This window comes from Polyodon spathula, chromosome 18 (genome assembly GCF_017654505.1).
Source record: "Polyodon spathula isolate WHYD16114869_AA chromosome 18, ASM1765450v1, whole genome shotgun sequence".
NCBI lineage: Eukaryota > Metazoa > Chordata > Actinopteri > Acipenseriformes > Polyodontidae > Polyodon > Polyodon spathula.
Genome location: NC_054551.1, coordinates 17,013,512 through 17,037,987, shown reverse-complemented (window position 1 = coordinate 17,037,987; position 24,476 = coordinate 17,013,512). Strand labels below are relative to the sequence as shown.

The window sequence follows — 24,476 nt, the reverse complement described above, 5'->3', positions numbered from 1 at the left end:
AGCAGGTTCATTCAGGTCTCAGTGTGAGAATGTGCAGTAAAGCAGGTTCATTCAGGTCTCAGTGTGAGAATGTGCAGTAAAGCAGGTTCCTTCAGGTCTCAGTGTGGAGAATGTGCAGTAAGCAGGTTCCTTCAGGTCTCAGTGTGACAATGTGCAGTAAAGCAGGTTCATTCAGGTCTCAGTGTGAGAATGTGCAGTAAAGCAGGTTCAGTCAGGTCTCAGTGTGGAGAATGTGCAGTAAAGCATTCTCAGGGCAGGTAGTGTGAGCACACTGCATGGCTTAGAACAGAAAAAGAGGCATCATACTGAGGATCAAAATCTTAACTTCTAAAAATCTAACCGTGTGGAGTGATAGAGAACCAGCAGAGAAGGCTTTATTATTTTTTATTAAATAAATATGTATATATTTTTTAAAACAATGTATGCTACTGATTCTTTATATGTTTAAGTACACTTTGTAATTATTGTTGTTGTTGTTATTTATTATTATTAATCATCATAAATATATATCTTAACTTTTGACCCATTAGCATCACATAACTTCTAGTTCTACTCGCAGTTTTCTTATTAAAACCATTGTGAGTTAGTCAGTGGAAACGATGGCTATTCTCAAGAGCACAGCTCAGCATGCAACTGATAACAAGTAGTCTGAAGGAGTACCAGGCTTTACTGTTGTTTTCCAGCTAATTCAAATTGAAACAGTTCTGTTTACATTTGAAAGACTATTCACTAGTAATTAAAGCCTTCATGAAAATGTAACAGGTATTATATAGAGCAGGGACTTTCAACTGGGGGTACTTCGGAGGGTCATAGGGGTACGCAGGACGATTCAGAAATGCACAAATAAAAATGAAAGTAAGGGAAAATAATGATCTTGAATTGTTTTTTTTTTTTTGTTTGGAATGGTATTATATGTTTTAACAGCTCAAAGTGAACCACAGATTTAAAAAGAAAACACAGAATCTATCACGTCCACATTTTCCAGCTGTACGCGTGTGTAATTATGATTGAATGGTTTTCCACTCTGATATATAGGTGAAGCACAAGGCATCTGGCGATTGTGCATATAGCGCTCTGTGGCCGTATCAGTGAAGAACAGTGTTTCTGCATTTTTTTTTTAGAAGTATAAATACTCTGGTAAACATAACTAGTAGTCACAATACTCGACGTTATTTGGGACATGATCGCATTTTATTAACAACAATAACGGCTGGTTGAATATGTTTTCGGTGTTCGATACATTTCTTACTCTGACGAAGGTCCTGCGACCGAAACGTTAGTTTCTGTTTTCTTTTAAAGAATAAAAAAAGTGAGATTTGGAAAAATTCAGTGTGCGGCAGTGTTTTATTTTTTCATTTTGTTATTTGATCTCCTACGCACCTGTGATGAGACTAATCGGGAGTTTCATTTATTTTACTTGCAGAAGAAAAATGAAGGAAGAACACAGAAGAGTACAGAAAGTGCAAAGCGACAAAGTTATACAGTCTCCTTTTGGATTATTTTTATGCTGCTTTAATAAAAAAAAGTGTATTGTTAGTAATTAATTATAGTTTTTACCTTAGTTAATGTTTTTGATATTATAAACATTTTAAATGGCACACATTATTATGCTGAGGTGGGAAGTAAATAGTAACATGATAAACATTTATAGTGCAGATTATTTTGTATTATTTATAATGGCTTTGCCCAATAGAAAGCAAATACGAATGTTTCCAAAGATTCCTAAATACTACCTTTTAATTCTGTCCATCCAAAGACATGTACAGTGCCTATAGTAAGTACTGGGATTTTTTTCCCTTTTGATTTACACAACCTACCTAAAAATGGGGGGGTGGGTGAAAAAACTAATCAATTAAAAATAAAGACCTGAAAAGTCTTTATTAGATAAGTATTCACACCCTTTGCTATGACACTCCTATATAAGCTCAGGTGCAACCAGTTGTCTTCAGAATTCACACAGCAAGTTAAATGGAGTCCACCTGTTTGCAATAAAAGTGGTTCACATGATTTCAGATTAAGTACTCCTGACCCACAATTGGTTAGTGCATTCAAAGCAAAGATACTACCATAAAGACCAAGGAGCTTTCAAAACACCTTTGGGGTAAAGATGTGGAAAGGCACAGATCAGGGGAGGGGTATAAAAAGATTTCAAAGGCATTGATTATCCCTTGGAGCACAGTCAAGTCGATCATTAAAAAGTGGAAGGTATACGGCGCCACCCAGAATCTGCTTAGAGCAGGCTGTCCTCCCAAACTGAGCAGCCGGGTAAGAAGGGCATTGGTCGGAGAAGCCACCAAGAGCCAATGACAACTCTGAAAGACCTACAGCGTTCGATGGCTGAGATGGGAGAAACTGTCCATGTGTCAACAATAGCTGAGGTACTCCACAAATCTGGCATGTATGGAAGAGTGGAAAGAAGGAAGCCATTTCTGAAAAAAAACCCATGTAAAATCCCATTTGGAATTAGCAAAAAGGCACGTTACAGGAGACTGAAAAGATGTGGCAAAAGATTCTATGGTCCAGTGAAACAAAAATTTGGCCTAAATGCAAAGCGTTATGTCTGGTGCAAATCCAACAGAGCACACCACCCAGGTAACACCATCCCTAATGTGAAGCATGGTGGTGCTTCTCATCGACAGGGACTGTTAAGCTTGTCACGGTAGAGATCAAAATCGATGGAGCTAAATACAGGCAAATCCTTGAGGAAAACCTGCTTCAGTCTGCAAAAGACCTAAGACTGGGATGGAGAGTCACCTTTCAGCAGGACAGTGACCCCAAGCACACAGCTAAAGCGACACTGGAGTGGCTTAAAAACTAGAAAATGAATGTCCTAGATTGGCCCAGTCAAAGCCCGGACTTGAATCCGATTGAGAATCTGTGGCAAGATTGCAGATTGCTGTCCATCAATGATCCCCATCCAACTTGACAGCGTGAACAATTTTGCCAAGAAGAAAGGGCGAATATTGCATGATCCAGATGTATAAACCTGGTAGAGACTTACCCCAAAAGACTAATTGCTGTAATTGCTGCCAAAGTTGATTCTACCAAGTATTGACTCAGGGAGGTGAATACTTATCTAACCAACACTTTTCAGTTTTTTTTTTTTTATTAACTCTTGTTTCACAATAGAAAATTCTCTTGCCTCTTCAAAGTGTTGAGTAGTGTGTGTTAATCAAAGGGAAAAAAATCCCAAGATTTCAGGTTGTAACACAACAAACTGAAAACGTCCAAGGGGGGTGAATACTTACTATAGGCACAGTAATTAAGTTTTAAGAATGTCTACTGTTTGGTTTTCTGTCTCAGCAGTTTGTCTTAACCAGATTAATTTGCAACTGTGGTACTATTCAGTAAGCGAAAATTGTACTTTAGCTGAAACCTCCCGACAGAAGTGGCACAGTTTCAAAAAAAGGTTGAAAACTCCTGATATAGACAACAAACAAGCTTTGTTATGCTAGATATGCTCCTGTTAGATGCAGGGCTCTCACAATAACAGCTCAAAACAATGTGCTTGTTGTTTGTGCAGCACTGAGTATCATGTCTGCTCAGGAGCACTTGCTGGGTGCTCTGAAGAAGGATGTGCGATCTCTGCTCATCTCTGCCAAGACTGGCCTGACTCCCCAGCAGCTGCAGAAAGACTACATGACGATGATGGGTCACAGGCTCCCGCTGCACACTCTGGGGTACCGCTCGGTCATGGACATGGTGCAGGACCTGCCGGACGTGGTGCAGGTGCAGTGTGCAGGAGACGGGTCAGTGCTGCTCAAAGGTCAGCTCTGCGTTCTGTGCCCTGTGCAATACACTACAATGTCTTTATAATGGGAACTAAGTAAATTGTTCCATACGCTTGCCCATTGTCCATTGTGTTAGCTACATAAGTCTCAGGTGTGCAGTTATGAAAGATACACATGTTGTAGCAAACATTTTCATTTTAAAACATGATATCTGGTACTACTGTGGGAAGCCATGCTATCCAGGACGTCTGATATTGATTTAGGCCTACTTCCATTGTCATTTCACCCCAAGACACTCTTAAAGAGTATCCTAAAGACACTAGCAAGCACTATTAAATGTTTGGTTTTTATAATCTTTTTCCATTTATACATTTCTTTAACAGTTGTGGTGTCTAGATCCACTGCTGTTATTCAAATATATACCCTCTATTTACCCCTAATATACCCATTGAGTTGAATGGAAAGGCAAGGACTACACAGGTAGGAGATTTATTACATTCTCCCACCACTTAATCAAAGCTAATCCTTGAGGTTAAATGCCTCAAAAACAACAAAAATAGAGGTAGCACACTATGATTGAAGCGGTGCTATTCCTGAAAAAAATCTACTTGACCCAGTGTTTTTTTTTATTATGACATGGGTTTATAACAAACTTCTAAGTTTTGGGACAGTGGGTGTCATTTTCTGGTAATTAAAGTGGGGCTATGCTAATATTTTAGATGTCACTCAAACATAAACCTTACCATTAGTTAAATGTGCATTACATTAAAAAGAGTGTTTGCAGTGACTGTAAAATTTTGGCATGATATTACAGAAACTTTCCAATTTTACCTACTTAATTGTGGCCGTCCGGTTTAAATAGTTTGACTTTTTTTGTTAAATGTTTCCTTTGTTAAATATTCCCTCAGCACAAACAAGATTTGTTTCATCCTCCTCTTTTCATTCTCAGCTATCGGAGATGAAAGCACCAGGGGCATGGAGGAGCTGGTGTCCAAACAGAGGAGCAACAAGAGGCGCTCGGCCATAAACAGCCAGCGCAGTGCGCCGATTCACTCCATGCTCCCCCTGCACCGGCGGAGACACGTGCCCCCTTCCCTCCCAGCCCCCCTTCGCAGCGAGCTGAAGAAGTTGCTGTCCTCCTCACCGGTCCTGCTGTGCCAGCTCGAGCGCTCCTTCTCTCAGCGCTTCGGCCGGCCCCTGCAGATCCATCACTATGGCTTCTACTCTGTGGCGGAGCTGCTGAGTGCGGCAGGGGACATGATCACAGTGCAGCAGACCCGAGCAGGCTCCCTACTCGTACTGAAGAGACAGGACTACCCGGCCAGGAGCAGGGCTCTGCAGTGCTCCACAGGTACCCCTCAAATCACACTTACATCTTCGTTACAGAAAGTCGATTTGTTTTACTTTCCTCTTCCACTTCCTATTTCAAGGTGTCTGCAATCATTCTGCAGCCCTATTCTGTTGTCATTTATGTTTGTCAGCCTTTACATGGCTTTGAGTTTGCCTAGAAATCCTAATTGGCGGGACTGACAGTGTGAACTTTAAACTCTGCCAGCCCCACCTACTCTACATTTATTTAGACAGAGAATAGGTTGTGCTTCCAGAGTTTAATCCTTTTTGGTCCTTTGCGGAGCAGGTCCGACATTACAATTTTCCCTTTCCAGTCCGATGTCGGACCCTATCCGACATCATCAAAAAGACGTAAAGCACAGGTCTCTAGCAGAGAAAACCTTTCAATGGCCGAGTGAGACGAATAGCAGCCGAATGAAGCCGAAAAAGAAAAAAGTGGCGTATCTGATAGCCCCAAGCACCAATTAGATAAATTGGACATAAACAAAGGAGATAGCGGCTTCTGTATCCAGCGCTCAAAGAATATCACAGACATTTGCAGAGCTTTTTGAGATAGTAATAAATATGTTATATGTTTATAGTAATAAAATAATGACTTGGATCGCATTATTGAGGTGTTTGGTAATAAAATGAGTGCTCAGGAGATGATTTATCAGTATGCACGTCTATAAAGAGGTATGTGAAAAATAAAGTGAACAAGGGGTGGGGCTTGGCTGGAGATACAGTACTGAGTGTACTTTTTTCGATTCAGTGCCAAACCTGTTCTACTCTGAAAAAAAATTTAAACAGCGCGTGTAAAATAAACAGTGCATGTGAAAATAAGTTGGACCTGACGCCCCTGACAAGCGCTGAATAAATGGACTGCAAAGGGTTAAGGTTTATCTTGTCACATTATTTGAATAAAATGAGGAAAGCTGTTCAGTCCTTGTCTGCAGTTCAGAGCTAGGTAAAGGCTCATCATCAAACAACATGTCTTGGCGAAATCTAATCTGCTTGTGGTGATAATTCCATCCAAGTTCCGGTGCAGCTTGGGCAAACGCTGTCATACAATCCTTCTGACATGTCTTTGAACAGTTATATACAGTTAAGAGCTTCTGCTGAGCCTTGTTTCCATTTGTCAGTTGTTTCTTTCAATTGTTATTTTTCTATTAATACTAAAAGAAATAAAACTGTGACAAACGTCTTAATGTTCTTTGCTGAGAAAGACTTCTATTTGACATGTCATAAAATATGATTTTTTCCTTTAGTATTACTGCATACACCACCTTGGAGTGTTTTATAGCTATGGATGCTATTTATTCTATTTCTGCCAGTCAGTGATCCCTCTAAAGCTGCTTTTTTTTTTAGCAGTAACTGGCAACAACCTTTGCACTCAGTTTACTAACTTTAGCAAGTTCAACTTTAACCTCAATCGAGACTCCAGTCTCTCTGGATAAACCTATTATTTTGAGTCCATTCTTACAAAGCATAAGCATATTTGTGTCTGTCTTGCAGCTGATTCTCATATTTCCCTCTGTAAAAATGCACGTCACAGTATAGTGCAGAGCTCGCTCGGGCACCAGCTAATCTACTGGTAAAGGGGGGTGAAGCATATGTCTGGCAATTCTGCCTCTATAGAGAGTGCTGCTCATGAACTTTACAGTTTTTAAGTCATACATACAATTGAATACTAAAATTAGTGAAGGACAATCTTCATTATTTAGAAGTACAAATACACCGGTAGGGCTCCCGAGTGGCGCATCCAGTAAAGGCTCTCTGCGTGAGTGCGGGATGCGCTGTATAGCCTGGATGTCGCTGGTTTGGGTCTGGGCTATTCCACAGCCGACCGTGGACGGGAGTTCCCAGGAGGCAGCACTCAATTGACTGAACGTCGCCGGGGGAGGGGGGGGCAGGTTTTAGGTGGGCCAGGGTGTCCTCGGCTCAGCGCGCACCAGCGACCCCTGTATTCTGGCCGGGCGCCTGCGGGCTTGCCTGCTAGCTGCCAGGGAGCTGTGTTGTCCTCCGACGCTGTAGCTCCCGGGCGGCTGCATGGTGAATTCGCAGTGTGTAAAGAGGTGGGCAGCTGAGGGCACACGCTTCGGAGGACAGCGCGTGTTCATCTTCGCCGCTCCAGAGTCAGCGCAGGGATGGTAGCGGTGAGCTGAGCTTAAATAATAATTGGGCATTTCAAATTGGGAGAAAATAACAAAAATAATTGCCAACGACTAAATAAAATAAATAAATAAATAAATGCTCCGGTAAACATAAATAAAAATCACAATACTCACACAAAACTGATGGCTTTTGTTTAATTTCCCTTTTAAAAAATGACCTCATCACAAGCTTTTGAAATGTAATTGGCTCATTAGTCGAAAATACACATTTAAATGTATAATAGTTGAAGAAGACATAGCATGTCCATTATTATTATTTTTTTTTTGCGAGTTTATTCATCATGTGACTTCACTCCATGTCTCTGCTAAAATTCAACATGGTGGCTGCACGAACAAAGAAAAAAAGCAGTATTTCAGTAAGACAGGGCTAAAATAAATCTCATTATCTATATGAGGATGGTGCGATAGTATTCTTAGTTTTGCTGTAATCATGAACGAGTCAGTACCATTAAATATAATAATACCAGTCGTAAACAAGTAAAGAATAAGAAAGCAACAATGGCAAAGCACTGCGTTCTTCTATGCTGAAAAACTAAGACCTAAGGTACTAAGGGCGGAGCTTTCCCGAAGTAAGTAAGCTAAATTAATTAATTAATATTTCATTATTGTTTAGTTTATTTCTTTCCATGCTACCTGCCTGTAATGAAGCTATAATTAAAAATTTTAAACCATGGCCATTTAGTAATTGAATTATATTTTCTGACGACAAAGAAGTGAGCTCAAAACTACTTTTCTAGCTATACAATCATTAAAGGAAATTGATCACTTTACTGTGTAAAGGATATATTCACTACACTACACACCGTTGGTTTCATAAAGACATTCTGTCTGGAGGCACACCTCTTTAAATTTTGCAAGTAACACTGTAGAATTAGGAAAGAAACAATCGAGAGGATTTATTATGCTTTTACATTAAAAGGTGCGCTATTTAAATTACAATTGGGTAATACATAGCAGTAAACCTGTTTTAGAGCAACAATTCAGTCAACATGCCCTTATTAGTGTTTCATATTTTATCCTGGTTATTATAATGCTAGTAAAATGCTAAACTTAATCTGTGGAGTACTGTACATAGGTTTACTCTCACATGACATTGCTGGACTGTTACTAAACTTTCATATTTTTTATTGTTATTGTAAATGCCAGCAATAATCTGAACATGTCTTTTCAAAACACCTTTATTTGTAGACTAAACTGTAAATATGATTCTCACAACTGGTTTTCTGAACTGTTGTACTATAATTCTTAGGTTTTCCTGCTTATTTTAATGCCAGCAATGAGCCAAGTGATGTCTATAAATGTTATGACAGTTTTGAAGTGTCTGCAGGTGCTTTACTTCCTATTACAACAAGAGTATGATGAAAAAAAAAAGAATATTTATTACATTTACTTATTTTAACTAGCAATATTATATTCATGTTCAAATGCCATACTTAATTATTAATACATTGATAAAAAGTGAGAACAAATGGAATTGGCCATTTTTGAAAAACAGAATTTGATATTCCCAAGAACAATTAGTAGCTCTAAAGATGGTTACAGTTGAAGGCAGTGCAGATGCCAGTGTTTCATGCGGTAGTATAAAGCAATTTTATGCAGGCCACCAGTTAAGCATTCAGTCTATGTCTGTAACACCAGAAGGGCTGCATAGGATCAGAGGATGAGTCAAAATCAGAGGCAGAGCCACAATAAATGTCTTGTTTAAATTTTAAAGTAAATTGTTAAATTGTTGAGATTATTGGAATATTGTTTCAAAATTGTATAATGCAACTGTGACAGGGTCTTGCTCATGTCACGTGTGTGGGTAGCTGCTGATTAAGAGACACAGTGGGGGTCTAATTGAAAACGCCAGCACAGGCGCACAGGATTTATTCACACCAAACAGAAAGAAAATAAATACAGGTGGTCATGTGATGTTACCAGCGATGGTAATGCAGAGAGGACTAATACAGCAAGGTGTACAAAAATGCAAAATAAAGCACAGTACAAAAAACTACAAAATAAAAGGTGCCGTAAAAACGGATAATGCTACTCCCCTAAACAGGAGGTTCGGCTGGAATCCAGTTCTCTCTATACTGTAGGCTATTATTGCTTGAAACTAAGCTCCGTTCCTACCCCTCCTCGGGATACACATGACCGTCGGCGGCTGCAGTTTCTTCTTGCGTGAATGCTGGAACCCTGACCCTGGTTAACCATGCAGTAGTCAGCAGTCTCCAGCGGGATTCCAGACCTCCGTAGTGCCGAGGCATCTCTCACCGATGTTTTTGGACTGACGGGAACTCGATCAAGACCCGCCCACCTGCTGATGGAGGACCAGTACAGCCAATCACTTGCTGCCCTTCTCCTCAACCAAGCCTAGCAGGCAGCAAGTCTCAATCGAGTGCCCATATGTAAACAATTACACAAATCAACTATAAAAGGACACAATAAACCCATTGCCACATACACATTACACTGACACTAATTACCTATTGTGCAACAAAAATGTATTAAAAGGGTTAATGCATGGCCGAAGATTTCTCACTGATAATTTACCCTTTCTCAGTATCTAAAAAGCATAAAGGGAATGCTGCTGCCAATACTATTCAACTTTGATTGTATTTCAGGTCATGTGAAAAAGAGCCCCAATAAAGTTATTCAACATGTGTTTGAATCTGCCCTCCTATCTGATGACGTTAAGAAACCTTCCCCTTCAAACCTGGTGAAGCAAATTCCACAATCCAACTGCCTAAAACATCCACAGGCCCCTCCCAAGAAGGAGGAGACCATCACAGTCAAGAAGCAGCTGTCTCCAGAAGAGATTGAATTTGAAAAGTGTATAAAGAAGGTTAGATTTTCATTTCTCACATTCCTAGAACCTTACCAGCCTCACACATATTGTTAACTACTGTATCCCCATGAGGTGATCTGTATCCCCAGCCAGATGTGCTCCCTGTGTGTCCCCAGCCAAGACTGGCAACTCTGCATGACCAGGATTTCAACCAGTGATATTTAAGGAGGAAAATTCTCTTACACTGGCAGCTTACTAATCTTTGGGCTACACATCAATCCTATTGCAAAATTTGATGAATGCACTTAATTTATGTTATTGACAAACTTCAAGTTGAAACAAGTAAAGCCATTCTTTGAGGTAAAACTACACCACAATATATGCAGGTCTTTATATTTCAGTTATGTCTGAGTGCTTATAAAAGTGAAGTAGTTCCCAGTAAAGCTACAGTACTAAGTAGAGGTTAATGATTGATTATGTATTGCATGCATCGTTTGTATCGTGATACAGGACCAGATGCACAACATAGCTCGCTGTAGTTCACCAAGTGGCTTTATAGTTGGTGTGAGTACTAACTCATTTCATTTTCGTAATTAAATGATAATTTGAACTGATTATGCATCAGTATCTTCGCATGTAGCTTGACACATATCGTATCGCGACCTGCATACCTCAGTTCGTATCGTGACATCAGTGTCTTGTTACACTCCTAGTACCAAGCCTGTTTACTGTAGTGCTCAGAAGAAAAAACTGCTGAAATCAATCAGCATAACATGGTGGCTATTTTCCTACTGCAGTTGGAAGAAGAGCTGAAGACCAAAATCCTGGACAGTGGGCCAGCAGGGACTGTCAGCCCCGAGCTGAAGGAGAAGATTCGACAGGTGAGGGCAGAGATCACCCAGCTCTTCAGACTGAAAGAGTGCCAACTGCTGCACATAGACCCCAGTTGACTTGATGTGGATGTCATAGTGAGATCATGTTACATTTCTACTGTATTGAAACAGAAGCCTTACTCTCGTAGAATATGGTGCACAACTGTATGCTATGATTTTTTTCAGTTAGGTTCCATTACCAGTTTTGTACAGAGTTCCTTCACTTGTAATGTCTGTCCACATGAATGATGCAGATGACACACTTGGACACACTTCTGTCCATGTGAATGATGCAGACGACACACTGTCCAAAGTAATTTCACTTTTGCAATATTAGTTGTGTCCACTGGATTCATAGCCAGGCCTCCAGAGGTAAAAGCCAGGAGAGGCTAGTGAATTGACACACTGTCTTCACCACTTTGCCATTGGATGTCTTTTCTCTGTTGTCTGTAAAGAAAATGTTTTAATTTTTTCCTGTGCAGGTAGTCTCTCAAAAGCCAGAAGGTTTATTAGTGAAGAACCTGCCTGAGGAGTTCAAGGTAACTCATTATCTTAGAAAAGCTCATCACACTACATTTTTGCTTTTACTGTGCATATGCTGTGCTTTATGGTTATGGTTAACCATAGCTTTAAAATCCTTTAAAATTAAGTTACTGTGTTTCAGGATCTGGCCTCTGTCTGTCTATCCATATGTCACTTGTACATCTATATCTCTGCTTACATACACAGAGAAAACTGCTTAACATACCACTGCTTAATTTAATCCTCCTCATTGCTCCTGGTCCTTTCGCCAGGGCACTGAGGCTTTGTCTCAATGTTTGGATAATAATAAATAATGAAAGTCCAATCTCTTTGCTATGCACCCAATGCAAAATCCAGTGCTCTACTGAATCAGCACAAGCCTCTTCTTGTGATGATGCCCCTTTCCCTTGTTCACTTTGAAGCTGCACACCTGCGTGAATACCCAGAAGAGATTCCCCTTGTAAACAAATCCAAAGGCTTACATTGAGACTGAATGATCACATTTATCTACTTAAACAAAAAGGCTAAACTTCCAGCAATGAGAAGCAACAATGCACTGTTAGTAGTGACAAATTAATGTGGATAAACTCAGGTGCTGCTGCATGTTCATTATTTATTCAAGAAATGAACATAACTGATTCAATCAACAGCTAACAAAATAATTCTTACCTGTTGCGTGCTTCCATGTGTTACATACGCCTTAAAAGAAGCACATGTTCCAGTCAAATTATGTTGTTTAGAGAATTCTCTGTTTGCGGGCCATTCTGTCAGTTAGTGTTGCACTTGCTTAGTCAATTAACATAGAGGGTATAATTGGCATCACCCATGCAATGGCTTCTTTCCTGTCATAAACCAATCAGCTGGTTCCCCTATTGATGGAGAATCTTTCATCCAGGAACATGACCCAGAAGACACTAGAAACAAAAAGTGTAAACAGCTAACTGGAGAATAAGGCATAGAAACTGAGAGCTTCCTTTAATCTGATTAAATACCAGATGTCACGTTTTAAACAGAAACAGCATGTTTGCTCAATCAGGTATTTCTTTTGAAAACTCACATTTGAGACTAATATAACTAATGGAAGTGCAAAATAGTCAAGGTTTATGGAGTTAATTTGTTAGCTACAATTATGTGAATGTGTTTTTCTTGTGTAGAAATTGTTCAAAGAGGACCTGCCTGTGAACCAGAGCGGGTTCCTGAGTGTCACGGACTTGGTGAGTGCTCTGAGTGACACTCTGTATGTAGACCAGGGGGAGGCTGACGTGAACACCAACTGGATCGTGTTCGATGCACAGCAGAAACAGGCTCAGCAGAGTGAGTAGGAAACATAGTGCTACAAAACACTGCAGAGTTTACAAGAAATGTGTTACACAGCCTTTGCTGTGCCCAGTGTTATTCATATAGCAGCATTATATTTTTAAACATATTTGACGACTTCAGTATTTTTAGTCATTGGTCATAAGACTACTGGGCAATACATTTCTCAACATTTACTCGGAAGCGTTCGCTGGGAGAAAAAGAAAATGTCGCAATGTATCCAAATCATGTTCCCTCCTGCAACAATGCTGATTATTTGTTACCACAATACCCCACTCATTTCAATCACAGCACCAGCATTGTTGCAAGCGGGAGCATGATGTGGATACACTGCAATGTTTAGAAGATTAATTTTCTTGGCAAATGTTTACAAGTAAAAGTAAAAACAAAAAATGTAATTATTTAGTTGATTCACCCTAAAACAGTGGTTCTCAAACTTTGTCATAGTGAGCCTCCCTGAGCTATAAAAAAAAAAATAACTGCGCCTCCCCAGTTTAATAAAACAATATAACAAACAGAAAATCCTATATGGTGCAAAAAAAGAATAAAAAAGTAGAAGGGATTTGCTTAATATAGATCAGTATAAGTTTCACAAGTATTAATTCAAAAAGAGTACAAATGTAAGCAACTGAAATATGTTTTTTTTTTTCTGCCCTGTTAACGTTCTTATCTTAGTGGGTTTTAATGTGACTTTAAAATTGCTGCTTTTGTATTATGTGTTTACTGTTGCTTAAATCTGTTATTTAAATGGTCTGACGGCAGCAGTTGTATGTGTGACATGCTACACAAATGTATGGTGGTTTGTTCATTTTTTCTGCTGAGTACTGTGCAGTGCTTTGCGATACTTTGTATAAAAAAAGCACTGTATAGTGCAATGAATAAATAAATATTCATTGAGCTTCCTCTGAAAACTTTACGGGTTTAGATACTAAGGTAGGGTGTCTTGTTTCGAGATACTGGCGTAGCTTTCAGGGCTGCATGCTGTGGTTTGCCAGTATTTCGCCGCATAACACATTGAGGCTCGAGGCTCCGCTGGACCCGATCCATGTAAAGCCCAGTTTTAAATATGCTTTGTCATTTTCGGCGTCTACGTTTTGCTGGAACCACCGCTGCTGCCCTCACTTCGGCTTGCCTTGAACGTTTTTCTCCCATTGTCACAAAACTATCAATTTCTCATTAAAGCTGTTTCTCACTAAGCGCGCTGCTGATACTGTTTTTAAGTTTACTTGGAGAGGTGGGGAGGGGGAACCATGCAATGTACGTGTGACGTGACACAGTTGCTAAGGAACATTAGCACATTAAACAAAAGCTGTTTGTGTTATTTTATTTTGGTTATTTTAAAATGGTTATTTTCTGTATACTGCGATCTTGCATATCCGCTTTCAAAAGGAAGTTCAGAATCGCAGGCTTAGAAACACATAGTGCCAACAGCAGCCAGTGCGTACTGCGATCGAGAGCCAAAATCACAGCCCTTGTAAGAGCAGAAATCCTGTATGTTTAGTATTTAGTTTTTGTTTAATATTCTTGAGAGAAAGTTGCAAAGAGAAAAATATACATACAGAACTGACACAAATTCTGGAAACGAAGTGATTTACAGCAAGTGGGGATTTTATTGCAATTTTTTTTCTCACTAAGACCCCTTATTTATTAAATACCTTGGTATCTCTGAATAGATAATCGGCCCAGTACATCTGGGGATGGGGCGTTTGTTGCTAGATAACTTCACTCAGACTACTTGCTCACTAGATATCTTGGTATTCCTGAATAGATAATTGCCTCTTTTAAATATATGCTCAGGATTTTAATGAGCAGTCCGGCTCACAAGTTCAGTGGAACCCTAAATATGATTCATTTACTAACAATGCTGAATGACTGGGAGGGGCATTTGTTCTCTATTTTACCCAATAAGGTTTTCCTGAGTGGTGACTGCCAAGACTGGTACAATATTCAATATAGTGATGTCATTGGCAGAAACCTGTTTTTGAGGGTAAGATGAAGGGAAAATGTCAAGCCTGGTGTGACAGGATAGCGTCGTGTTACCGGCAAGGAAAGAGACTCGGGCACAGAGAAGCTGCAGTTTAAGCTCTGTGCACATTTTAATCAACAAAAATAACAAACAAAACAGAAAAAAGGACAGAAGAGCCAAAATAAACAGTTAAACACAAGCACTAATGTCAGGCTGGGCATTCGTCATCACTGATCACTATCTAAATCAAACAAACACAAAACTTAAGCTGGACATTCACTTTCACTACTTACAATTATATTAAACACAACAGTGTGTTTCCTCGCCAACTCCCTCTTTTCAAACAAAGGATTTTCCCCTTCTTAACCCTTAGCGGTCCCTTATAGGAGACTGTGTGGTCCAGTGGTTGAAGAAACGGGCTTGTAACTAGGAGGTACCAGTTCAAGTCCCAGCTCAGCCACAGACTCATTATGTGACCCCGAGCAAGTCACCTAACCTCCTTGTGTTCCATCTTTCAGGTGAGACGTTATTGTAAGTTATTCTGCAGCTGATGCATAGTTCACACACCCTTGCCTCGTATCTTGTAAAGCGCGTTTGATCACCAAAATCCTCAATAATGCGATCCAAGTCATTATTTTCTTACTATAACAGCTCAAAAAGCTCTGCAAATGTGTGTGATATTCTTTGAGCGCTGGATGCAGAAGCAGCTGTCTCCTTTGTTTGTGTCTGTGTTATCTCTGTGGTGCAGGAGCTATGTGTATTGCTCAGATACAACACTTTTTTTTGGCTTCATTCGGCTCCTATTGGTCACACTCGGCCAGTGAAAGGTTTTCTCGGCTTTTTCCAAAGAAAAAATGAGTAGAGTGCTTGACGTCGTCTTGATGATGTCTGACTGGGTCCAACATTGGACTGGAAGTTGTACCACAAAGGGTTAAATACCATGTGGCTGGAGCCTAATTATTCATTAATCATTCAATTTAGCTCCAGCCACATTTTCACATATTTTGGCGGGGATAGGAAATTAACCCCATCCCTGCCAACCACCACCAAAACACTATTTACAGACTGCCACACTCACACATTTCAGCATTGTTAGTAAGAGTATCATAAGTTTATGCAAATTTTCAAAGCCTCTGTTTTCTGTCATGTGAACCTCCTGGCAGGCACAGAGTTGGTCACTCAGTAGTAGCTAACTGCTTGTGAATGGATTAGTTTAGCTGCACAGCAGTGCAGGGTATATTTTAGTTGTTTACTTTGTTTTGTCAGGATATTGTTCAGATACAACACTATTTGCTGCTTCCTGGTACCTAATCACTTCCTGTGTTGTAGGTCACATGATCTGATTGCAGCCAGACCATTGAGGTGAATCTGACCTACAGCAAGTGGTTAGTGAGCAAAAACAAAATGTATTCTATTGTATTAAAAATGCATATCTTAATTTTAATAAAAAACAAAACAAGCAAGCCAAGAACCAAAAAAAAAAGGTTGAACCCTTGGTTAGAACTATAAAGGAGTGCTTACAAAGATTTTACCTCTTGTTGGCAATAGCAGCATTATCCCAGGTGCCCATTCTTTATTCTTTTGAAGATCATTTGGTATTTGCTTGTATTTTATTCTTTGGAATATTGCGATATTTCAGAGGCGGTGCTATAGATGAAAGGTTGCAGCTACTTCCTGGTATCTGATCACTTCATGTGTTTTAGTTCAAACTCACTCGAATGATCTTGCTCCAATCAGTACACGTGACCTACAGCATAGCAAAGGAAGTGGTTTAACAGGAAGAAAAGGTTAGATTTCTTTTGATGCAGTTAATCTAGCATATTGTATTTCCAATATTTCCATATATTAAGTGAATGTAAATAATCTGTGTGATTCTTCACTTAATAAAAGGGGACCAGTAACAATGTTAATATAGCTAGTTATAAGTGGCAACATTTATTTTGTATGCATTGGTTAGCACTTGTATATTAAATTAGGACATTATTATAGTTCTTCTTACTGTATTAAACTTATTTTGTGCTAGGTCGATTTTTTTTTTTTTATGTGTTGGTTATTTTTAAAGGAATTACGCAGCAGGTTTGAATGATCTACCTGCAAATAGTTCCTTCCTGTATTTATATGTGTCCTATTTGTTTTGTGTAGGGAAGAAAGATTTGTCAGAGACCCAAGCCCCTGAGTTATCGCAGCCCTTGAATCCCTCAGACAGGAGCTACTTCTTCCACTGTGACGTTTCTAAATGGGAGAGCGGGGACTTGGAGGAGGAGCAGGCAAATAAACTGCAGTACGACAGTGAGCTCAAAGTGGTGACCGAGAAGTTCCAGCAGGTAAGAGAGACAGTTTAGATTCTGTCCATATCGACTGTCCCAGTGAACCCCTGACGAGAGATCTCAATGTCTGTAGATGCTGTGTGTGTCAGTAACTTGCACCCCCTTCCACGGCAGTAAATTCAAAATTATAACTATCAGTATGAGGAAAAAGTTAAGGACCATGGTGTATATCAACAGTATGTACAGGTCGTGTCCTTGGTTGTTTTTTTGCTTCGTAAATGCTGATGCACATTTAACAATTCTGGTAAAGTACAAAAGATTAATTTTCTCTGTTGGTTTGCCATGTAACATAAATTTGGAGGTTGAATAGTAAATACCAAGCAGCCGTATAAATAATGCCAGCTATAGCTTGAAACCTAAGTTTGACCTTGGTCAAATGTCAGCTCTGGTTATGGTCCTGAATTAGTGGTATTTAAGACTTAAGATGTCATTAGGGAACCAAAGAGGTGTAAGTATCACGATAAAGTATATTCAAATGTCGTGTGGAATGAATTCTTATCTCAAGATGCATGTAAACATGAATGTGTGAAATACAGACAGCTGTAGAGAGAGACAGATGTCCCAACAACTTATGCTTAAAAATGTGTAGGAGTTAAGTTCACAATTGAACTGATATATGCAGAAATGTGAAGTGTGACATACTGTACAAGTGGAGGTAAGATCGCCTCCACTATATCCTTGTGAATTTCCTCCCCTGTGGAGTGCAATAAAACCTGTACTGGACAGAGAAATCTACTATTCTAACTTTTTTATTTAAAAAAAAAAAAAAAAAAAAGGAAGACTGGAGAGACAGCTGCAGGGAGTTGGAGGAGCTCCTCGGCGGTCTGGAGGACCAAGGCTGGTGCCTCGCCTGTGGGGTGTACGGGCACACGGTGCCCTTCCAAAAGGAGGAGGAGGAACCGGCCCAGGAGAGGAAGGTGAGGCGAAGAAAGCTGCAGCAGTCACAACAGCAACTGCAGCAACAGCAGGAGGAGGTCGGGTAGACGGCTTGGAGGCCTTTGACCATGAGCATCCAAAGCCTGAGAGACAGCTGTTTCCATCTCCACCAGCAGAGGAAGAATGCTTGCTGTCCCCATCTCCACCAGCAGAGGAAGAACGGCTGCTGGTTTTGCCCCCAGAGCGAGAGGGAGAGCCGCACCAGTCCCCTGCAAGTGAGGGAGAGCCGCACCAGTCCCCTGCAAGTGAGGGCGAGCCGCACCAGTCCCCTGCAAGTGAGGGAGACTACCCGCTGCTCTCGCCTCTGTCGCCAAGGGGAGACTACCCGCTGCTCTCGCCTCCATCGCCAGGAGACTACACACTGTTCCCACCTTCGTCGCCAGGAGACTACATGCTGCTCCCACCTTCGTCGCCAGGAGACTACACGCTGCTCCCACCTTCGTCGCCAGGAGACTACACGCTGCTCCCACCTTCGTCGCCAGGAGACTACATGCTGCTCCCACCTTCGTCACCAGGAGACTACACACTTCTCCGTCCTCCACCGCTTCCACCAGGAGGAGAGCAGCAGGAGCTCCCTCTGCCTCCACCGCCAGGAGCAGAGCAGCTGGATCTGCCTCCATCACCGCCAGGAGCAGAGCAGCTGGATCTGCCCCCGCCATGCCAGGTGCAGAGCAGCAGAAGCTGCATCTGCCTCTGCCAAGGGCAGGAGCAAAGCAGCAGGAGCCACCTCCGCCACCTCCACCAGCAGAGGGTGAATGCCTGCTGGGTCCCCGTCCACCAGCAGAGGGTGAATGCCTGCTGGGTCCCTTTTCACCAGCAGAGGGTGAATGCCTGCTAGGTCTCTTTCGACCAGCAGAGGATGAATGTCTGCTGGTATCACTTCCCCCACCATCACGAGGAGAGGAGCTGGAGCTGCCTCTGCCTCCATCACCACCAGGGGGAGAGGAACAGGAGCTGCCTCTCTCTTCATCAGAAGGACCAGGACGTGATGCTGGCATTCCTCAGCAGCCACTGCATAGTCTGCGGAGGGGAGCACGGCGGAAAACAGCCTGGCCGCAGCAGCGACGAAGAGGGCTAGCACCACCGCAGCCACTGCCACGGTGGCCAACCACAGCACCACGACTGGTCCTGACTCCGTCATCACTTAAAGATGCCTGCACGACACTGCCTAAGGATGCCCTCATGTCATTGCTCGGGGATGCCTGCATGACACCGCACAAGGATGCCTTCACATCATTGCTCGGGGATGCCTGCACGACACGGCCCAAGGATGCCTTCACGTCATCACTTGGGGATGCCTTCACGTCATCGCTCGGGGGTGCCTTCCCGTCATCGCTCGTGGGTGCCATATCGCCTGGGGTTGCCTGCCGCTCCGCAGCGCCTGGGGTTGCCGGAACTGCTTCGCCAGGGGTCACCACCAGCTCTGGTGTTGCTGCTGGGGCTCATTAATGGCTCTGCTGCCAGTCGGTAAGCTGACAGCCTTTCCGCTGTCAGCTCTGGAGCCACTGGTTGTGAAGATGGGGGAGGAGGTCTGGAGACCACCAACCCCAGCAGCCTTTCTGCTGCCAGGACTGCCCTCGCTGAATGAGTCAGCCTGTCTGCTGACAGCATTGCCCCTGGCAGTTTTTCCGCTGCCAGGGGTGCAACGGGACAGAGCAGCTTTTCCGCTGCGGGAGTGGACCACAGTGATGTCAGCCATGACACTACCGGCAGGGGATTTGACAGCATTTTCAGCCATGGGCCCTCTGAAGCCTCCCTTACCTGCCCAAGACTTTGACCTGGACTGCTGGGTTTTTAAGGGGGGAGGTAGCTGTTGAGGCCAGGTGTGCTTTGTACAAGGGGGAGTATATGTGGCAAAGTGCCCTGCTCCTGGTCTATTTATTTGTGTCGTATGTTGCGTGAAGTGTGTTAATGTTGGTGTATTGTAGTTGGTAAAGGGGATATAATATGAGTTATGAGCACAAGTAATTTAAAATGTGTATTTGTATTTAGGCACGAGGATTGCACAGCACTTCATGTGCAGGTAAAGCGTAATATGTGAGCACAGGAAATTGCACTAGATTAATTCACGTGCAGTTGTACCGAGACTCCAACTGAATGATTAGCAATCAAGTCTCGGTACAGCTGCATAAAAGCAGCATGTTGTCACTCACTCTGGGTTGTGTGTTTGGTGAGTGGAGAACGGGTGGGGAGAAGGTAAATTAAATAAATTAATTTAACTTCCCGTGTTTGTCTGGTTGTCCGCTGTTCGTTAGTGTCTGTTTTGATTAGTGTTAATTAGTTTTGTTTGTCTGTTTATTTTGGCCTCAAGTGCCGTGTGCTGTTTTTGTTCAGCTTTTTATTTTTTGTTTGTTCATTTATTAAATGCTAAGAGCAAGCAAGTGCTCAGCTTCACCACACTCCACATCTCTGTCCTGTGTGTTGTTGTTCCGGGTCTGACGTCACCACTCAGCCAGCCTTGTGACAAGTCCACACTACTGAATTTAAACATGCCGGCACACAGGCTGAACTTTGCCCTGTTGCCTTCCATCATTATGTTAACTGCGATTATCAACAGGAACCAGCCTCCACTTAGTTCTCTGGCTCCCTTCCAGTGGGCTTCAGTACTTATTAATACGTTCTAGTATCTGATTTTCAATATAGACACTGAAACTAAATCTATGCATGACATCACTGTTTGCAGACCACAGCGTTTTTTTTTGCATGCAGTCTCAGATTTAAAGCATTGCAGTGTGCCGATACAGGAATCAAAATCTAATGCTTTGAGATACTGGCCCCATGCTCTGTAACTGATTCTCTAGGTCAAGTTTGATTGTGGGTATCTTAAAAGAAAAAATAATCAATTTACTGCAATCATTTTGAAAGCTGTTGTTTTACCCCTGACCATACCTATGATACAGGTCACACATTGTTCCACATGTCTGTTTTCGTTCCATTACAGATGCCATTCCCCTTATACTGTGCCCTCTGGCATGCTTTGATTTAGTTAATTTCTAGTTTTTGTTTGGATATCGAACACAGTGTTGGTTCACCCTTCACACACCCCTCTTGTTTGTCAGTCCTTGGAGATGTACGAGCCCATCCTATCCCAGCTGGAAGCCCGGTTGGAAGTCCCTCCTGACGCGATCCAGAACGAACGCTTGCAGCTGGTGGCAGAGAAGAAGGAGAAGGCATTTGTGTCTGTGCTGGTGGAGAGCGTCATTTCCCCCAGCCAGTTCTACATCCGCTTCTGTGGGACTGAAGAAGCAAAGGTGCTGGAGAACATAATGATTGAAATGAGGTGAGGCTCAAGGAACGTGGTACATTACCTTTGCAATGTACAAATCTCAGCGTTAGAAAAAATTGTTTTTTAATCACACATCATAGGAGGCTGTGTGGTCCAGTCGTTAAAGAAAAGGGCCTGTAACCAGGAGGTCCCCGGTTCAAATCCCGGCTCAGCCACAATCATTTAACCTCCTTGTGTGCCATCTTTCAGGTGAGACGTTATAAGTGAGCAGCTGATACATAGTTCACACACCCTAGTCTCTGTAAGTCGCCTTGGATACAGGCATCTGCTAAGTAAACAAATAATAATCATGGGTCATTATGACAGAGTTCGAATGATTGTTGGTGTTAGATCTCCCTCCTGATCTGTGAGGGCACTGTGTAAAAGGAACAGAGTACCCTTATTCAAATGGCATGAGAATTTATTCCTTAGGGTAGGTGGAGTTGGTCATTTAGGAAGGGGGCTGATTATAGCTTTACAAACAAAGTGGTACACGCTGCTGTACTCACTTCCATCATTTATTATTTACAGGCGTTTCTTACCTGCACTACACTCACCTGCATCCACTCACCACTTTGCCACAGTCATTAATCAACTGCAACGGCAGCACCTTTCTTAACATTTATTCAGGATCGCAGTGCATGCAGATCAGGCTCCCCGACAAAAAAAATGCTGATTTTCTTTTCCTAAAATACACCACTCGCTTCAATCAGAGCACCAGCAGAATGGAGCATTAACTGGATACACTGTAATGTTTAGAAAAGTTATCTTTCTCCTGGCAAAAAAGTAATACCATAGTTAATTTACCAATGATGTGTGAATAAAAACAAAACAAAACAAAAAAAAAAAACTATTACATTTGTGTTTCTGTAACACTTTAGGTTTGTTGGCTCCAAAGCGTAAGAGCTAGTAAAAGGTAAGTAAAAGCATTCCAGACAGATTGACCTACTTGTGTTGTTCTCCAGAGGCTGTTATTCCTTCTCGGAGGTGTCGGAGCGCTATCGGCTGCCAGCCATCTATATCCGTGCTGGGCAGGTGTGCTGTGTGAGCCCAGGAGGGATCTGGTTCTACCGAGTCATCATCCACCGCGTGGTGAACGAGACGGAGGTAGAGGTTTACTACGTGGACTTCGGGAACCTGGGCTTCGTGGAAAAGAGCAGCCTCAAGTTTCTCAAGTAGGTTACAATCACATTGTCAACACTGTTCCAACATTGCCGCTTCTGGCCACCTTAAATGCTTCCCTCTAAAATATGAATTAAATTTATAATAAATCTTACTGCATTAAATTTAAAAACCTGATCATTTTTACAAAAGCTGTTCAATACATTCAAAAGAAAATAACAAATGGACCGAAAAGGAATTCTTCAGAAGCCTCTTCACTCTTTTCAAGTAATGAACCTTGTTTCCCTCCTCATTCTATTACAAGGACTGCATACAGCTGTGCTGTCAGTACTTATGATTACAATTCCTCTACAGCTGCTGCAGGGGCTGTGGCTGTAGCCCCACGCTCTCGTAGAAATCAACATTGTTGTACATGACCTCATAAAAAACATACTCAGTCCAACCTCTATTACAAATTGGTGAGAGAAGTTGGTTAACCTACAGTGGCTTGCAAAAGTATTGACCCCCCTTGGCATTTTTCCTGTTTTGTTGCCTTACAACCTGGAATTAAAATTGATTTTTATTTGGATTTCATGTAATGGACATACACAAAATAGTCCAAATTGGTCAAGTGAAATGAAAAAAATAACTTGTTTCAAAAAATTCAAAAAAATAAATAACGGAAAAGTGGTGCGTGCATATGTATTCACCCCCTTTGCTATTAAGCCTCTAAATAAGATCTGGTGCAACCAATTACCTTCAGAAGTCACATAATTAGTTAAATAAAGTCCACCTGTGTGCAATCTAAGTGTCACATGATCTCAGTATATATACACCTGTTCTGAAAGGCCCCAGAGTCTGCAACACCACTAAGCAAGGGGCACCACCAAGCAAGCGGCACCATGAAGACCAAGGAGCTCTCCAAACAGTTCAGGGACAAAGTTGTGGAGAAGTACAGATCAGGGTTGGTTTATAAAAAATATCTGAAACTTTGAACATCCCATGGAGCACCATTAAAGCCATTATTAAAAAATGGAAAGAATATGGCACCACAACAAATCTGACGAGAGGACCGCCCACTAAAACTCACGAACCAGGCAAGGAGGGCATTAATCAGAGAGGCAACAAAGAGACCAAAGATAACCCTGAAGGAGCTGCAAAGCTCCACAGCGGAGATTGGAGTATCTGTCATAGGACCACTTTAAGCCATACACTCCACAGAGCTGGGCTTTACGGAAGAGTGTCCAGAAAAAAGCCATTGCTTAAAGAAAAAAAATAAGCAAACACGTTTGGTGTTCGCCAAAAGGCATGTGGGAGACTCCCCAAACATATGGAAGAAAGTACTCTGGTCAGATGAGACTAAAATTGAGCTTTTTGGCCATCAAGGAAAACGCTATGTCTGGCGCAAACCCAACACCTCTCATCACCCCAAGAACACCATCCCCACAGTGAAGCATGGTGGTGGCAGCATCATGCTGTGGGGATGTTTTTCATCGGCAGGGACTGGGAAACTGGTCAGAATTGAAGGAATGATGGATGGCGTTAAATACAGGGAAATTCTTGAGGGAAACCTGTTTCAGTCTTCCAGAGATTTGAGACTGAGACGGAGGTTCACCTTCCAGCAGGACAATGACCCTAAGCATACTGTTAAAGCAACACTCGAGTGGTTTAAGGGGAAACATTTAAATGTCTTGGAATGGCCTAGTCAAAGCCCAGACCTCAATCCAATTGAGAATCTGTGGTATGACTTAAAGATTGCTGTACACCAGCGGAACCCATCCAACTTGAAGGAGCTGGAGCAGCTTTGCCTTGAAGAATGGGCAAAAATCCCAGTGGCTAGATGTGCCAAGCTTATAGATACATACCCCAAAAGACTTGCAGCTGTAATTGCTGCAAAAGGTGGCTTTACAAAGTATTGGGGGGGTGAATACTTCTGCTCGCTCAAGTTTTCTGTTTTTTTGTCTTATTTCTTGTTTGTTTCACAATAAAAAATATTTTGCATCTTCAAAGTGGTAGACATGTTGTGTAAATCAAATGATACAAACCCCCAAAAAATCTATTTTAATTCCAGGTTGTAAGGCAACAAAATAGGAAAAATGCCAAGGGGGGGTCAATACTTTCTCAAGCCACTGTATTAACCTAATATCAGACTCTTCATACAGATCA

At 41.8% G+C, this 24,476-nt stretch overlaps 1 protein-coding gene across 1 annotated transcript in view; it reads left to right on the top strand.

The window, feature by feature from the left end:
• Nucleotides 1–24,476, top strand: part of tdrd5 (tudor domain containing 5) — a 49,010-nt gene that overhangs the window by 5,584 nt on the left and 18,950 nt on the right. Inside the window, exons 2-10 of the mRNA XM_041277196.1 lie at nt 3,524–3,766; nt 4,681–5,082; nt 9,841–10,061; nt 10,802–10,885; nt 11,359–11,415; nt 12,553–12,712; nt 16,824–17,005; nt 21,004–21,224; nt 22,175–22,384. Coding sequence (XP_041133130.1) covers nt 3,535–3,766; nt 4,681–5,082; nt 9,841–10,061; nt 10,802–10,885; nt 11,359–11,415; nt 12,553–12,712; nt 16,824–17,005; nt 21,004–21,224; nt 22,175–22,384 — 1,769 coding nt within the window. The 5' untranslated portion in view covers nt 3,524–3,534. The remainder of the gene's footprint in view (nt 1–3,523; nt 3,767–4,680; nt 5,083–9,840; nt 10,062–10,801; nt 10,886–11,358; nt 11,416–12,552; nt 12,713–16,823; nt 17,006–21,003; nt 21,225–22,174; nt 22,385–24,476) is intronic.